Consider the following 18,675-nt stretch of genomic DNA (forward strand, 5'->3'; position numbering starts at 1 on the left):
AGCCTCTCTCTCTCTCTCTCTCTCTCCCCCAGCCTCCCTCTCTCTCTCTTTCTCTCCCCCAGCCTCTCTCTCTCTCTCTCATCTCTCTAATCTCCCCCAGCTCTACAAACTGCCGAGAACTCGATGTTCCTCCAACTTTGGCTTCTTGTGCATCCTCTCTCCCTTCGCTCTACTATTAGTGGTTGTGTCTTCAGCTGCCTAGGCCCTATCCTCTGGATTTCCCTCCCAAAACTCTCTGCTTCTCCACTTCCCTATCCTCCTTTAAGACCATTCTTAAAACCCACCCGTTGACCACACCATCCTCCTCCTTCCCCTCTCCTTTGTTGTTCAGCTCCACGATAGTGCTCTTGCATGGTTTGCATCCTGTCTGATCCAATGTAGCCAGGTCAAGCAAATACTTCTCTCCACCCCTGGCATCGCTAAAGGATGTATGATTGGCTCCTTTTTCTTCCTCATTTACATCTTGTCCCATACCATCAATAGGCAATGGGTCAGTTTTCATATATATGCTGCTGGTGCCCAACTCCCTCACTTTCCTTGACCCCATGATCATATTTTCCGCTCAGGTTTCCTGTCTGACATTAAGTTGTGGGTGAATCAAAATGTCCACCAACTGAACATTAGGAAGACCAAAGCCATTACTTTCGACCCTTACGATAAACTCACTCTCTTGTCACTGATTTATACCATAATGAAGACCTAAAGCAGCTAATATGTCAGCTATTAGCCTGGGTTTTGCAGTCAGCAGCGAAGTGACAGCACTCACCGCTGAGCTCGAAGAAAGCTGCCCACAAAGATCCAGCGATCTCTGTGGCGTCGATTTCACATTTCCCAACATTAGTTTGATTCTGGCGCTAACTCGAGGGGATCTCCGACATCCAGCAACAGTGATGTCATCAACAGGCTAAGCAGCCAATCACATTGAAGAATTCTTCGAGTAGCAAACCAGGAAGTAAAATGCACTGATTATCCTTCACATTTATAAATTTTACAGAGAGCAAAATAAAGATTGGGACATGCAGAAGATTGGGATTAAGTTTGAAGCTGAAATATGATAAACTTTAAAAAATATATGTAATTTTTATTATATTAAAAACCTTTGGAATGTTATCATAATGGAAACATTTGAAATTCCATAAATATAAAATTAGTTTTTCAGGGCCAGAGATGTTGTTCAGCAGCAGTTATAACCCAGTTACACCTCATTTAACAACGCTTAACTTTTTTGGGGGGGTTTTAACAGCGATATTACACCGTACGAGGAGACGTTCACATCAGTTCAAGTGATTTCTAAAGATTACTGTCTGCTGGGACTTCAACAGTGCGCTCAGTGGAGGGGTAGGGAATCACTGACAGCAACTTCTGGAGTTCCGCGATTAACTGTGCATGGTCTGGCGTCCGAAGCTGCTGTCAGTTTCACAGAGTAACGTCATTACAACTGCAAAATCTGGGCCATTGTGTTTTTTGTTTAATATCAGTTCAGTTTTAGGTTGTCAAAGTCCTAGTTTGAAAAATTTGTATATGAAAGAACAAAAGTCCAAATTGATTGAACATAATCTGATTATACAGCCAAATTTATATTATTTTTGGCATGTGGAACAAGGCACTAATGTTCAATTATTTTTACACACTGTAAACTTAATTCATGATAAGAGCCCTACATCTCTGCACTTTATTTATGACACATTTATTACTGGTAATCTGAATCCAAATTATTTATTACTGTCTTTGAACTCTAATAACCTTCAAGATTGCAGCCCAAGCAATTAAAGTAAATTTACTGCTTGATAGGTAGCTATTTTGTGCGGTAGTGGTGATGATCATAATTTGCTGCGTTACTCAAATTGGTATATTTTCAAAAAATTTTTTTTGCTAAAATAAAAATTGGCTTCATAAATATATGCTGATGTGACCAATGTGAATGGTATTTATTACTTGCTAACCTATGTTCAAATGTCCAGTTTGGGGAAGATGATGTTATTTGCTAAATGCAAATGTTTTTCTGCGGATGTCATTATGTAGACACCGTGGGGCTGAAATTTACCTCTGGCTGAAACGGGTCGCACCTTCCGCTCCTGAAGTGTTTTTTCCGCCGGGTGGGATGCGGTTGCCTCTTTCGGTAAATTTTTAAGCGGAGCGGAAGTCGGTCATAATGGGGGTGGAGGTGGGGCAGTGAGCACTCTAGAGGACGGAAGTGGAGGTGGGACGGAGTCTCGGCCGCTGTCAGTCAGCAGCGGAGCGGCGATGACATCATGACGCATGTGCGTCACCACGCTCTCCCCTTCACTTAAAAGGGAGAGCCTTTGGCACTTTGAAACTTTGGTCCACTGGGCCACCAGGGAGGGTTTCGTCCGGGCCAGCCATCTGGCACCCAAGAGGGGATGCCAGGCTGCCTGTTGCCGGCCCAGCCGAACCCGGGGCATAATTGTCGACCTGACCTGGCAGTCCCCGAGCTAAATTTCGCTGGCGCCGTCCATTGGACCGGAAGTCGGCGGCAGTTCAACTCCGCCGTCTGGCCGCTGCAGTGAGAGGCCTTTTTGGGGAGCTAAATTTCGACCCACGTAAGTCCAAATGTGTTGGGTCAGTGAAGAGCCTTGCCTGCTGGGAGCACATAGATGGAAACTACAAGTATGCTCCCTCCAATTTTTTTATCTATTAATTGTAATGAGCATTGTAATGGATGAATATTCATGGACAGAGCACCTGTGATTTCCCGATAAATGCTCCTGGTGGGTAAGGCTCCCTGCCAGAAGCATGCAGTCATAAAGCTAGTCCACGTTAGTATTAGAAACAAATTGAACTATTCCAGCTGTTCTCATGACAGAATAGCTGGTGAAACACACAGGTTGATTAACTAAGCAGAAAACCAGGATATCACAAGTACCTGGAGCAGGAATTAGTAGCAATGTTGTGTTGTTTGGATTGATTCGAAGATGGTATTTCTAACATTTCAACCATGTGGCAAAAAGGCAGGATCTTCATCTTTTTGCCTGGTGAAATGTAAAACCATAGGCAGTCCCTCGGAATCTAGGAAGACTTGCTTCCACTCTTAAAATGAGTCCGTAGGTGGCTGAACCGTCCAATACGAGAACCACAGTCCCTGTCACAGGTGGGACAGATAGTTGAGGGAAAGGGTGGGTGGGACAGGTTTGCCGCACGTTCTTTCCACTGCCTGATTTCTGCATGCTCTCGACGTTGAGACTCGAGGTGCTCAGCGCCCTCCCTATGTACTTCCTCCACTTGGGGCAGTCTTTGGCCAGGGACTCACAGGTGTCAGTGGGGATGTTGCACTTTTTCAGGGAGGCTTTGAGGGTGTCCTTGTAACGTTTCCTCTGCCCATCTTTGGCTTGTTTGTCGTGAAGAAGTTCCGAGTAGAATGCTTGCTTTGGGAGTCTCGTGTCTGGCCTGCGAATGATGTGGCCTGCCCAGCGGAGCTGATCAAGTGTGGTCAGTGCTTCAATGCTGGGGATGTTGGCCTGGTCGAGGACGCTAACGTTGGTGCATCTGTCCTCCCAGGGGATTTGTAGGATCTCGCGGAGTCGTTGGTGGTGGTATTTCTCCAGCGACTTAAGGTGTCTACTGTACATGGACCATGTCTTTGAGCCATACAGGAGGGCGGGTATTACTACAGCCCTGTAGACCATGAGCTTGGTGGCAGTTTTGAGGGCCTGGTCTTCAAACACTCTTTTTTCCTCAGGTGGCCGAAGGCTGCACTGGCGCACTGGAAGTGGTGTTGAATCTCATCGTCAATGCCTGCTCTTGTTGATAAGAGGCTCCCGGGGTATGGGAAATGGTCCACATTGTCCAGGGCCGTGCTGTGGATCTTGATGACCGGAGAGCAGTACTGTGTGGCGAGGACAGGCTTGTGGATGACCTTTGTCTTACAGATGTTTAGTGTAAGGCCCATGCTTTCGTACGCCTCAGTAAATACGTCGACTATGTCCTGGAGTTCAGCCTATGTATGTGCACAGACGCAGGTGTCGTCCGCGTACTGTAGCTCGACGACAGAGGTTGGGGTTGTCTTGGACCTGGCCTGGAGACGGCGAAGGTTGAACAGGTTCCCACTGGTTCTGTAGTTTAGTTTCACTCCAGCGGGGAGCTTGTTGACTGTGAGGTAGAGCATGGCAGCAAGGAAGATTGAGAAGAGGGTTGGGGCGATGACACAGCCCTGTTTGACCCTGGTCTGGACGTGGATTGGGTCTGTAATGGATCATGGCCTGCATGTCGTCGTGGAGTAGACGGAGGATGGTGACGAACTTTTGGGGGCATCCGAAACGGAGGAGGACACTCCATAGACCCTCGTGGTTGACAGTTTCAAAGGCCTTTGTAACGTTGAAGAAGGCCATGTATAAGAGCTGGTGCTGTTCCCTGCATTTTTTCTGTAGCTGTCGCGGTGCAAAAATCATGTCCGTTGTGCCCTGTAGGGGATGAAATCTGCAATGTGACTCCGGGAGGAGCTCCTCAGCCACAGGGAGAAGACGGTTGAGGAGGACTCTCGCGACGACTTTCCCAGTGGCTGATAGCAGGGAAATTCCTCTGTAGTTGTCGCAGTCAGACTTGTCCCTTTTTTTAAAGATGGTCACGATCTCCCGGCATGCTCTCCTCCCGCCAGAGAGATGAGGTCATGTATCCGTGCCAACAGTGCCTCTCCGCCATACTTCAGTGCCGCAGCAGGGATTCCATCCGCTCCTGTAGCCTTGTTGTTCTTAAGCTGTCTTATGGCTTTTTCTACCTCGGGGTCTGGGCCTCCTCGACGACAGCTGGACCTCTCCTTCCCCACGGACCTCCTCCTCAACGGCGACCGGGTCCCCCTCTCCTACAACAGCGGTTGGCCTCCTCTCCTTCTTCAGCGACGATTGGAGCTCTTCTTCCCACTGGTGACCTTGCCTCTTCTCCTCCTCCAGCACGTGGCAAGTATCATGGCTGTGATCCCCCTGACCTCCCACTCTGAACTCCAGTGGACCACTGACCCTTCCAATGCCTGCCCCCAACCAAGCCTCAGACCACCTACCATCAAGGGCGCTACTCAGCGCCGAGCCTGCGGCCAACATCTCACCGTAGGCAACTAGGCAACTATAGCAGTGCCTGGGTCTCCAGTCGTCTTGGACCCCCTTGCCACTGGATCAAGACCTTGCTCAGATAAGCCCATGTGGTGCAACGACCACCCCACGTTCAAAGAACTCACGCACAGGCATCTTCCACTCCTCTAACATGAAATGTAAAACACTACACTACAGAATTACTGCATTATATTCTATAATAAAAGAAGCGCAATTGGGAATTGGCAGGGGAATCCAGAACAAGGGGGCAAAATCTTAAAATTAGAACTAGGCCATTTAGGAGTGAAATTGGGAAACACTTTTTCACACAATTCGTACAGGGAATCTCAAACTCTCTCCCTTAAAAGGCTGTGAATGCTGGTTCAAATTAAATGTTCAATATTGAGATCGACAGATATGTTGTAGGTAAGCGATGTGGAGAAAAGGCAGGTAAATGGGGTTGATCAGCCATGATCTAATATAACAGTGGAACAGGCTTGAGGGGTTGAATGGCCTTCTCTTGTTTCTATGTTCCTTGAAAGAAGGATAAATAAAGGATACTTTATAGAAATGTAAATGACATTGTATTTTGAAGTTACCTGTATCAGCTTTGTAGGCTTACCTCGTGGATAACACATTTATCACCGGAATGAGTTGTGAATAACATGATATTGACCCCATTCCCAACAAGTATTCTTTTTATGCAATTGATTTGTAATGTGTATTAAGATAAAAACATGATGCTGTTTTGTTTCACTCTACTTCTGTTTGAATTATTTTGTATGAAATACTAAAAGCTATTTGTGGGCAGTCTGCAATGAGGAGAGTGCAGTAACAATTAGATAACCCCACAGTAAAAATATAATTCTAAAATCATATCACACTACAGTATGATTTTTCACAATTTACTACAGATAATTATTTGCTTCTGTCCAAAGCAGCTGTATAATATGTGTATTTTGCTGTTTAGCATTATGAATTCCACTTACACAACATATAAAAATAAGAGATTTCTTTAATATTTCAACATTTTCACTTAGAAAATTATTGACCGCAGGGATTACCCTCTCTATATGTTTTGCCATGTATAGTGCTTCTTTCTTTTCCCTGCATGCAGCAAAGATAATTCAGATGATGTGTGTGTGGTTGTGATAGTGATGATTGATTTTACCAGAATAAATGCAGCAGAGAGAGACAAACTTTGAGAGACAAATTGAAGCAGTCTGGAGTGGTGTTGCTAGATCACAAATATAGAGGCTCTAGGATTGTCAGTCAACTTTAAACTCTGACCCATTTTGTAACAATCATTGCCCGCCTTACATTTTATTTTCAAATTGGTTACAATGGCTGGAATTTTCCCAACAAAAAATGGGTGGGTTTGGGGCATGGGGGCAGTTAATTTTTTTTAAATGGGATTCCCGACCTGATCCCGCCTCCAACCCCCTTCTTCTGGTTTCCCTGGAGGCGAGATGGGGAGCGGTCAGAAAACTCACTGCCAGGGGGCTGAGCGTCAATTTAAATATCGCATTAAGGCTGGAAGTCTCTATTTTCCCCTCCATTTTGTTTTTAACTGCCTGGGGGACGGGCTTCACACAATTCATGAAACCTGGCAGTTCAACAGAGGTGGGTATTACTGCTTCCAGGAAGTAAGTGGCTTTATACCTACCTTCTGGATCCAGGGTCCGTACCTAACCCATCTCCTGCAATTGGAGACCCCACCACAAGACCTCCGATCACATTCCCAAGTCACACCCATTCCCCCATCAATGATGATGATGGAGCCGGCCACGACCCTCCAGCCCCCAGCCCCCACCCCCACCCCCCCCGGATCCCTGGCCGACCCAGCCAACCCCCGCAATCTCCGATTTTCCCCCCACGATCCCCTCTTGCCTGCCGATCCTGCAAACCTCCCCGATCCTGTCTCCCTCTCCCGATCGCCGACCCCCCTCCTGCTAATCCCTGAACCCCCCTCCCACTGATACCCAACCCCCACCAGCTGATCCCCGACCCCCCTCTCACGGAATGACCCCTTGCAATTGAGGCCTCCCCGCCTGCAGCCAGCCAGCCTGCCGGTAAAATCAGCAGGAAACCTGGCCTTCCAGGTTTCTCGCCCGCCTCGAACCGCCCCTCACCCAATTCCCCCCCCCATGCGCCTCCCCAGCAAAATTTCAACCATTATTTCAGCAGAGATGTGAAAGTTTGAAACTAGAGAACTCTTGGGGAGTGATGAGCTTAGGGGATTTAGTTTCAATATTGTGCACAAACATGGAAAGAATTTTCAGTATATTGACTTTGATGTCTGACTTAGGAAGTCTGTCAATTGTATTAACTTCAAACTTCACCTTTGTACCATTCTTCTGCTGTGGATATAAACTTCTAACATCCTCCTCCACCACCGCCCCCTCCCTGCCCCATTCCTGATCCTGGCTTCTAACTTTGATGTATTCCTGTCTGTGTTGGTAGAGTTGCTGAACAAACTGGATCTATTTTTCTGTAGCTCCAGTTTCAAAACACTACATTCTGATGTGTAGAATGATACAACTTGGAAAGTATGTATCTCTGTCTGACTGTCATAAACTAGAGAGAATCGCACAGTGACACATCTGCAATGATTATGTGGTCTATTGGGCAGACAGAGGTGATTGGAACTGGGTTGCAGAAAGTGCGAGTTTAATAGTATTTTGGGCTTCAGGGACTGGGAGTCAGGACCTTGGGATGGAGAAGAGAACAAAGCTGAAGAAGGTAATATGCACCATTAATTTTTCTTGGTTTAATTTGTGTTAATTTCAAACTTAAAAGTCTTCAAATATCAGAAGCGAAGTACTTTGGTACAATGTAGCATGTGAAATACATATTCAAAATCAGTTGACAGTGGACTAACTGAGCATACCCAGCAGTTTTAAGATTTCATAACTGCGTGGTTTCAAAATATCAAGATTCTGATCTATCAGCAGAAAGTGCTACTGTTTTAATAAATTTGCATAACTTGGCAAATAGTTTGGTAAGTAGTGAGATTTTGAGGTCTATGGAATAATGTCAGTTGAAGGCAAGAAGCCTTTGGGTGTGATTAAAAAGTGAGTTCTGGGACTAAATGGTAAGTGTAGCAAAACAGTGAGTAAAATAATAAGTTAAGCCTTGCAGTAACCTAACTAGGCTTGCATTAGTACTCTGCCTAGAAACATGTGTCAGAGGTCGAAATCATCTGTTGGATTTGTGGGAATTGGTTTGTGTCTGTTGGGTGTAGTGAGAGAAACTATGTGATGTTAGAAATTACGGCTATCTCTGGTCACTTTAAATGATCAGGTTCAAGTTCAAACCGATATGGTGGATATATTGTATTTAATCAGAGTTTAAGACGGAATATAAGTTATACAGCAAAAACATACGACCGTGACAAGTAGCTGATACTGACCTGACCAGACAGACAGTTGAGACACGTGAGCAATTCTCTGAGCGGCTTCTCTTCCTTTTGCTTAGAGCTCCTTCACGCTCTCTTCCTCTGTCTGTGAGGACAAGCTTTCAGGGGGTCATTTTTAGTTTATTTTTAGGGATGGGCCAGAAACGGGATATTGACAAGACCTTTTAACCTATAGAGGTTCCCCCCAAAACTCTACCCAATGGGACTTCGAGTTCTTTGTCTTGATTCTCGAAACAAAGCCCGCCCTAAAGATGTCTCATGATCTTGTTCAATTGGTCTTTGCTGTTTATACTTAGTCAGGGTCCTTCCTTTGGAATCTGTCTTACCTCTCTCGTCCCTATCCTCTCTGGTATAATCAGTACAAGGCCTAGTCCTTTACCCTTTCAACTATGAGGCCCAAAGCAGAGCTTTCTCACTTCCACCGGCTGTTACCTGTTTTTATGACCTAGAAAACTGCTTGTTTTTATGCTAACTTCCCCAACTTCCTTCCATTATCTTTGCAAGCAGTTCGTTAAGCTAACTTCAATTCCAACCTTAGAATTATACATAAAATACATAAACAAGGTTTAAGTCTTAAATTAAAAACAACAGATAATCACTTAGCTACAGGGAGATTGTATAGAGTACATAATACTATACCCTCCACAGGAAACCAAAACATTAGCACGTCTAAGCATCTATATAATCTGAGGAGACTTTTTGTCTGCAATTCGCATGTAACCATTTAAACACAACATTCTTCACGTCAGAGTTTTAATCGCATAACCATATACATTTTAAGTACCTTTTGTTTCTAACAGTGATGCAATACTACCAGAAAAAAAGCTGTTATGAACGTCGAATAACATTTTCCTGTTCAATGTTATATAAAATGTGCCTCGTATATTATTATACCAGGGTATGAATCTAGCTCGGTCTAACAGATGAAAAATCTCTCTGCTGGCTGCAAGAAATCCTATGCAAATTGAACTATGGCTTTCTCAAGTTTTTGGTGGAAGCTAAACCCTTACCTCAACCCAACTGCCCTGTATCTGTTACCTCTTTGCATGCTCCACTCTACATATGTTCCAACTTGTCCAAAACTCTGCTGTTTGTATCCTTTTGTGCAATACGTCCTGTTTTCCTGTCACTCCAGCCCTTCCCGATTTCCAGTAGTTTCCGATTCCCCAATCCATTAAATTCAAAATCCTCACCTTCATTTATAAATCCCTTCAGCCTTGCCACATCCTACTTCTTTAGGTTTCTCTAGCTCTATGTGCCAACTTGTGCATCCTGCTCTCTGACATTGGCCTTCTTTGCATCCTTTCCTCCCTCCACCCAGAATTGGTGGCAGAGCTTCTTATACTCCAGAACAATCTTCACATATCCATCTAATTGGCAATCTCTTTCCAACCTTCAAAGGAGAAAAACGGAAAAGAAAATCTGTAATTTTCTTCTGAGGGAATGAGACTCCACACTTGTAAAATCAATTTTTCATGGCCAGAAAAGTTATTCAGCAGTAATTATCACTTATTTTGCCGTTAAAATCATAGACATTTACAGCACAGAAGAAAGCCATTCGGCCCATCATGTCCGGCCGGCTGACAAAGAGCTATCCAGCCTAATCCCACTTTCCAATCGTGGTCCATAGCCATGTAGGTTACGGCACTTCAGATGCATATCCAAGTACTTTTTAAATGCCATGAGGGTTTCTGCCTCAACCACACTTTCAGGCAGTGAGTTCCAGACCCCCACCACTCTCTGGTTGAAATAGTTTATCCTCAAATCCCCTCTAAATCTCCTGCCAATTACTTTAAATCTATGCCCCCTGGTTATTGACCCCTCTGCTGAGGGAAATAGATCCTTCCGATCCACTCCATTTAGGCCCCTCATAATTTTATACACCTCAATTAAGCCTCCCTTCAGCCTCCTCGGTTCTAAAGAAAACAACAGCAGCCTATTCAATCTTTCCTCATAGCTAAAATTCGCCAATCCAGGCAACATCCTCGTAAATCTCCTCTGTACCCTCTCTAGTGCAATTACATCTTTCCTGTAATGTGGTGACCAGAACTGCATGCAGTACTCTAGCTGTGGCCAAACCTTGTATTTTATACAGTTCAAGCATAACCCCCCTGCTCTTACAGTCTGTGCATCGGCTAATAAAGGCAAGTATCCCGTATGCCATCTTAACCACCTTATCTACCTGTCCTGCTACCATCAGGGCTCTGTGGAAATGCACTCCATGATCCCTCTGTTCCTCTACACTTCTCAGTGTCCTACCATTTATTGTGTATTCCCTTGCCTTGTTAACCCTCACCAAATGCATTACCTCACACTACTCCGGATTGAATCCGATTTGCCACTGTTCTGTCTACCTGACCAGCCCATTGATATCTTCCTGCAGTCTACAGCTTTCTTCTTCTTTATCAACCACACGGCCAATTTTTGTATCAGCTGCAAACTTCTTAATCATTTCCCCTACATTGAAGTCTAAATCATTGATATATACCACAAAAAACAAGGGACCTAGTACTGAGCCCTGCGGAACCGCATTGAATACAGCCTTCCAGTCACAAAACATCCATCAACCATTAACCTTTGCTTTCTGCCTCTGAGCCAGTTTTGGATCCAACTTGCCACATTGCCTTTGTTCCCATGAGCTTTTACATTTCATAGAAACATAGAAAATAGGTGCAGGAGTAGGCTATTTGGCCCTTCGAACCTGCACCGCCATTCAATGAGTTCATGGCTGAACATGCAACTTCAGTACCCCATTCCTGCTTTCTCGCCATACCCCTTGATCCCCCTAGTAGTAAGGACTACATTTAACTCCTTTTTGAATATATTTAGTGAATTGGCCTCAACAACTTTCTGTGGTAGAGAATTCCACTGGTTCACCACTCTCTGGGTGATGAAGTTTCTCCTCATCTCGGTCCTAAATGGCTTACCGCTTATCCTTAGACTGTGACCCCTGGTTCTGGACTTCAACAACATTGGGAACATTCTTCCTGCATCTAACCTGTCTAACCCCGTCAGAATTTTAAACGTTTCTATGAGGTCCCCTCTCATTCTTCTGAACTCCAGTGAATACAAGCCAAGTTGATCCAGTCTTTCTTGATATATCAGTCCCACCATCCCGGGAATCAGTCTGGTGAACCTTCGCTGCACTCCCTCAATAGCAACAACGTCCTTCCTCAAGTTAGGAGACCAAAACTGTACACAATACTCCAGGTGTGGCCTCACCAAGGCCCTGTATAACTGTAGTAACACCTCCCTGCCCCTGTACTCAAATCCCCTCGCTATGAAGGTCAACGTGCCATTTGCTTTCTTAACCGCCTGCTGTACCTGCATGCCAACCTTCAATGACTGATGTACCATGACACCCAGGTCTCGTTGCACCACCCCTTTTCCTAATCTGTCAGCATTCAGATAATAGTCTGTCTCTCTGTTTTTACCACCAAAGTGGATAACCTCACATTTATCCACATTATACTTCATCTGCCATGTATTTGCCCACTCACCTAACCTATCCAAGTCACTCTGCAGCCTCATAGCATCCTCCTCGCAGCTCACACTGCCACCCAACTTAGTGTCATCCGCAAATTTGGAGATACTACATTTAATCCCCTCGTCTAAATCATTAATGTACAATGTAAACAGCTTGGGCCCCAGCACAGAACCTGGCGGTACCCCACTAGTCACTGCTTGCCATTCTGAAAAGTACCCATTTACTCTTACTATTTGCTTCCTGTCTGCCAACCAGTTCTCAATCCACGTCAGCACACTACCCCCAATCCCATGTGCTTTAACTTTCTACACTAATCTCTTGTGTAGGACCTTGTCGAAAGCCTTCTGGAAGTCCAAATACACCACATCAAGTGGTTCTCCCTTGTCCACTCTACTGGAAACATCCTCAAAAAATTCCAGAAGATTTGTCAAGCATGATTTCCCTTTCACAAATCCATGCTGACTTGGACCTATCATGTCACCTCTTTTTCCAAATGTGCTGCTATGACATCCTTAATAATTGACTCCATAATTTTACCCACTACCGATGTCAGGCTGATCGGTCTATAATTCCCTGTTTTCTCTCTCCCTCCTTTTTTTAAAAAGTAGGGTTACATTGGCTACCCTCCATTTCACAGGAACTGATCCAGTCTATGGAATGTTGGAAAATGACTGTCAATGCATCCGCTATTTCCAAGGCCACCTCCTTAATACTCTGGGATGCAGACCATCAGGCCCTGGGGATTTATCGGCCTTCAATCCCATCAATTTCCCCAACACAATTTCCCGACTAATAAGGATTTCCCTCAGTTCCTCCTTCTCACTAGACCCTCTGACCCCTTTTATATCCGGAAGGTTGTTTGTGTCCTCCTTAGTGAATATTGAATCAAAGTACTTGTTCAATTGGTCTGCCATTTCTTTGTTCCCAGTTATGACTTCCCCTGATTCTGACTGCAGGGGACCTACGTTTGTCTTTACTAACCTTTTTCTCTTTACATATCTATAGAAGCTTTTGCAGTCCATTTTAATGTTCCCTGCAAGCTTCCTCTCGTACTCTATTTTCCCTGCCCTAATCAAACCCTTTGTCCTCCTCTGCTGAGTTCTAAATTTCTCCCAGTCCCTGGGTTCGCTGCTATTTCTGGCCAATTTGTATGCCACTTCCTTGGCTTTAATACTATCCCTGATTTCCCTTGATAGCCACGGTTGAGCCACCTTCCCTTTTTTATTTTTACGCCAGACAGGGATGTACAATTGTTGTAGTTCATCCATGCGGTCTCTAAATGTCTGCCATTGCCCATCCACTGTCAACCCCTTAAGTATCATTCGGCAATCTATCCTAGCCAATTCACGCCTCATACCTTCAAAATTACCCTTCTTTAAGTTCTGGACCATGGTCTCTGAATTAACCGTTTCATTCTCCATCCTAATGTAGAATTCCACCATTATTATGGTCACTCTTCCCCAAGGGGCCTCGCACAACGAGATTGCTAATTCATCCTCTCTCATTACACAACACCCAGTCTAAGATGGCCTCCCCCCTAGTTGGTTCCTCGACATATTGGTCTAGAAAACCATCCCTTCTGCACTCCAGGAAATCCTCCTCCACCGTATTGCTTCCAGTTTGGTTAGCCCAATCTGTATGCATATTAAAGTCACCCATGTTAACTGCTGCACCTTTATTGCATGCACCCCTAATTTCCTGTTTGATGCCCTCCCCAACATCACTACTACGTTCGTGACCAGCCTGCCATGTGGGACCTTATCAAAAGCCTTGCTAAAATCCTTATTGACTACATCAAAGGCACTACCCTTATCGACCCTCTTTGTTACCTCCTCAAAAAATGAAATCAAGTTAGTCAAACACGACCTTCCCTTTACAAATCCATGTTGACTGTCCTTGATTAATCCATGTCTTTCTAACTGAAGATTTATCCCGTCCCTCAGAATTTTCTCCAATAATTTTCCCACCACCGAGGTTAGGCTGACTGGTTTGTAATTACATGCTCTATCCCTTTCTCCCTTTTTAAACAATGGTACAGCGTTAGCAGTCCTCCATGTGTAGCCAGAGAGGATTGGAAAATGATGGTCAGAGCTTCTGTTATTTCCTCTCTTGCTTCTCTTAACAGCCTGGGATACATTTCATCTGGGCCTGGGGCACTTTCAAAGATGCTAAACCCTTAATACTTCCACTCTCTCTCTGTTTATTTCATCTAATATTTCACACTCCTCCTCCCTGATTGCAATGTCTGCATCGTCCCTCTCTTTTGTGAAAACAGACGCAAAGTATTTATTAAGAGCCATACCCATGTCTTCCGCCTCCACACACAGGTTACCTTTATGGTCTCTAATAGGCCCTACTCTTTCTTTAGTTATTCTCTTGCTCTTAATGTATTTATAAAACATCTTTGGGTTTTCCTTGATTTTACTTGGCAATATTTTTTCATGCCCTCTTTTTGCTTTCCTAATTTCCTTTTTAATTTCACCCCTGCACTTTCTATATCCCTCTCGGGTTTCTGCAGTATTGAGCCCTTGGTATCTGAATTCCATTTGCCACTGTTCTGACCAGTCCATTGATATCTTCCTGCAGTCTAATTTATTCCTGAATGCAACAGTTCTAACCTTTTTATCCATATTTACTGTGGGACGAGTTGGTAATTACCCTAAATTACTGCCATTACAGTGATTTCAGTGCCAAGTCTATCGGCAAGCACCCTATGGAGAAGGAGGGTATTTCTGACCACAACTTTTAGAGTTCCACGTTTAACTGTATGTGCAGACGCCAGATGTTGCTGTCAGAGTTACCCTATAATAATGGTGAGCGCTGTTAGCCTTGTCGTTATTATTACAGCAAAATCTATGCCAATGAGATAATGACCAGATAATCTCTTTTTTTAGTGATATTAGTTAAGAGATAAATATGGGCCAAGACACCACAGAGAATTACTCTGCTCTTCTTCGAATAATGCCATGGGATCTTTTCGGTCCACCTGAGAGGGAGACAGGGCCTCACTGTAAAGTTACATTTGAAACCTCCAACAGTTTAGCACTCCCTCAGTACTGCAGAGGATGGGCAAATGGTCTGTTACCCAGAAGTGATGTTTGGGATTTTGAGTACAAAATACCATTTGTTTTAATGAAACACCAGTTACAGTATCCCAAAACACTGGGAAAAGGCATCAAATTCTTCATTTATCAGTGAGAATACAAAATTATATCTCTACTACATCATCAATTAAAGGTAGTCTATCTCAAATATAGTACATATACTGTTTACAAATTTTGTTCTTTTGAAAAGTAGCATTTGTCATAACCTATTTTATGTGATACACTATTTCTGTATTTTACAAAACATGCTGCATAATAATATACCATGCTGAATTCTGCTCTTATATAGGTTGCTTATCTTTTCTCTGACATCTGTTCCCCAGTGATGGTGCTACAGGTGCAGCGTTGAAAATTCGGAGTTTCGGAATCTGGAATGTTCCGGATTTGGACTCCGGGACGATCCGTGACAGGGTCGTCCAGAATCTGCAAAATGTTCTGGAATCCGGACATGCTGCCAAACTATTACTGCCGCCAACGGGGCCCAGGGAAAAGTCCAAAAATGAAACCCAACTACTGTACAGTGACAAAAATTGCAAGAATAAAACGCCAATCCTACCTGTTCCAGGCCAGATCTTCACAGTCACCGCACAGCTGCTCCTGGGTCGGCACTAACTTTGCACAGCACACAAGTCTCTTCAACCAGAACCAACCAAGCTCCCGTGCATATCCCTTTGGCCAGAACTAACCAAGCTACGTGCGCAAGTCCCTTCGGCCAAAATCAAACTCCAAGGCCTGCTAAGAGAAGAACTACGAAAATTATGTTGAAAACCCGAAAATATCGGAACCTGGGCCCAGGCATTTCCGGACTCTGGACGTGCTTCTGGCATTCTGATATCTGGAAATACCTGAACCTGGGCTCAGGTGTTTCTGGACTTCAGATATCACAAACACGTTCGAAAGTCCGGAACGGCCTCGGTCCTGAGGGTTCTGGATTTTAGGCGCTGCACCTGTATCCTGTACTTCAAAATAAATTGACCAGTGCTTTCACTTCTTTCATGTCATCAGTAGCCTGAACATTTCATTAAAATTATAATATTAAGGCTTATTCTGATTCTTCAGGCCGTGTTCTTTGTAAATTGTTTTGAAAAACCATATATTTGATAAACCATTCCACATGTCTTACAGTTGTTAATGTTATTATACCCACTATTGCTATCTCACTTTAGTGTCTATCTGTGGGCATGGTTCTTACTCTTTCAAAAGCAGTATTTCAGATTATTTCACTTATTTACACAGACTTTTTGAGCAATGAAACAACACCACTTACAAGATGATTGTTGATTCTGAATCACAAGTATCTCTAAATAGCAGAAGTCTCTGTTTTCCTGCCACACAGTGATGCACTGCTCCTTCTGATATTAGTTACAACATGCTACATATGTACATTATTGGACTGCACGGATTATGCCGTATCATTTTTATTTTGTGAAAATTTTCCAGAATTCTCCTTCAACGCAGGCTGCTTATCTTTGACTTCAACATCTGTGTTTTGAAAAGAAATTGAGTAATGATCTCATTTTTTTTGAAGTAGTCTGGCCTGATCACATCATTAAACTATGTTAGAGCCAGGGTCTCTCTTTGCAAATTGATTTGGAAAACTGTATTACAAAAACCTCTCCACTTTCATTACTGTTGCTGACTTTTATATGTCCTCTTCTATTGGCTTCTACATGGGTTATCTCAACAGATTTTATTCTCTGTTTTGGAAGCTACATTTTATATGAGGTCGAAATAACTAAATTACAAATAAATGTTTTGACAACTGCACCAGAGTCACTACTGAAACAATTGCAGATACCTTTGTGCATATATCTAATCAGCATGGGCCAGCCCACACTGCGATATGTGTGTGCACTAGGTCCGTGCAGCAGAGCTGGTCTCCAGTCATCCTGGTTAATCCTTGCCAGTGGACCAAGACCTGGCTCTGTCAAGCCCGTGTGGTGGCTGGTGTGCAACGGCCACCACACGTTAAAGAAATCCACGCACAGGCATCTTCCACCCTTCAACATGTAGTTCGGGACCTGGAATATTATGTCCTTCATTGAAACACCTGTGAACTCATTCCTTTTTGCTGTGGAAGCAAGTCATCTTCGAGACGAGGGACCGCCAATGATGATCTAAGCAATGTCTATTGCCAGTACAGATATTTGGATTTATACTAATTTCTGATGAGGGACAAAATGTTTATATTTTTATCTGTTGATATTTTTAATCTCAGTACTGATCCAGCTAGTTTCCCTTGCTTTGTCTTGCAGAGTTCCTACAGATATGGCGATTTATTTAGCGATACCTGGAAAGCATTTGCCGATCACAACATTATACATTTAAACACATTCGACTTTAAAAGGGTATTGAACATTTTTGATATTTTAATATTTATAATGTGTACATATTTAAAAGCGTTCTGTTTACGCACCATCTTTTTGTCCCTTTTGCACCTGGTAATTTAGGTATGCTTCAAAGAAGTAGTCTTTTCATTACTCCCACGTATGCGCTATGGATTGTTTTACAATACCCCTTTGGTAAGTGTGTTTCATGCATCAAAAATCTATTTACTTGTGTAATAAAACCAATTTTGATATAATACATTTCATTCCTAACAAAATGAGTACTCAAACTTTACTACTGAAGTTTTTTAACCTCTCTGTTGAATGCTCTCATTACTTTGCAGAACACAAACTCTCACTTGAATTCTGTAAGGATGATTTTTCAGTTTGTTCAGTATTATAATGGTTTGTGAGAGGAATCCATTTATTTTGAGTGGCTATAAACAAGAAACAATGGCAAGGCCCCAACATAATCAGTGTCCAGCTGAACACCATTATGGACCACACGTTGTATAAATCTCACCCACATCAAGTACCCGACAAGCTCCCTAGCCCCTGCCCCCTCGAATGCAACCTACGCCTCCTGTGAAGGCTTTGATCTTGCCAGTGCAAACAGGCAGTCCAAGATCCTTAATATGTGTGTGTACACATGCCATGCAATCTATAACATGCCTAATAAAACTTGTACTCTGAAAAAATTTTAGCTGTAAAATTGCAGGGTTTTTTGTATTGTGAGAATTAATAATCAAGCTTGCAGCAGTTCCTAAATATATAGTTGAAGTTGTTTAATACACAAAGAAAGGTTGCCAGTGCTATTAAATTTGTATAAGTTGAACTTTATACGGCTGCGACATCCAAAATCCGGAGATCCGGAATCCAGACACCGGGCCGATCCGTGGCAGGGTTGTCCGGAAAACGGAAAATGTTCCGAAATCAAGACTCCCACAGCCTCGGCCCGACCGCCCCGGCCTCTGCCCGACCTTCTCCCTCCCCCCGAGTTTCTGAGGTTTCTGGATTTCGGACATCACGCCTGTAATACCTTCTTGCTTCTGACATGAGGGAATTACTTATCCAAAGACTAAGCAGTTTGATTGTATAACTGACACATTATGACCATCAAGATATTGGAGTGTCACATGGGATTTTTTTTTTGCTCCATTCTGTTACTGATATTCCTTTTGTATGCAAGTTAGCTCGCCAGTTTGTTTTCTTGTCTGTGAATCCAGTTGACAAATATTTTTCATATTTTTGGATTTGTTATGTTGGTCACCCAATTTTTATATATTTTAGAAGAAAGGAA

At 43.6% G+C, this 18,675-nt stretch overlaps 1 protein-coding gene across 6 annotated transcripts in view; it reads left to right on the plus strand.

The window, feature by feature from the left end:
• The window catches only part of eogt (EGF domain-specific O-linked N-acetylglucosamine (GlcNAc) transferase), a 102,417-nt gene that overhangs the window by 58,414 nt on the left and 25,328 nt on the right, over window positions 1-18,675 (plus strand). For all 6 annotated transcript variants that reach the window (XM_070894659.1, XM_070894658.1, XM_070894656.1 and 3 more), the window contains exons 10-11: window positions 17,304-17,396; window positions 17,499-17,570. In XM_070894659.1, coding sequence (XP_070750760.1) covers window positions 17,304-17,396; window positions 17,499-17,570 — 165 coding nt within the window. The remainder of the gene's footprint in view (window positions 1-17,303; window positions 17,397-17,498; window positions 17,571-18,675) is intronic.

The sequence above is a fragment of the Pristiophorus japonicus genome, chromosome 12 (genome assembly GCF_044704955.1).
Source record: "Pristiophorus japonicus isolate sPriJap1 chromosome 12, sPriJap1.hap1, whole genome shotgun sequence".
Taxonomy (NCBI): domain Eukaryota; kingdom Metazoa; phylum Chordata; class Chondrichthyes; family Pristiophoridae; genus Pristiophorus; species Pristiophorus japonicus.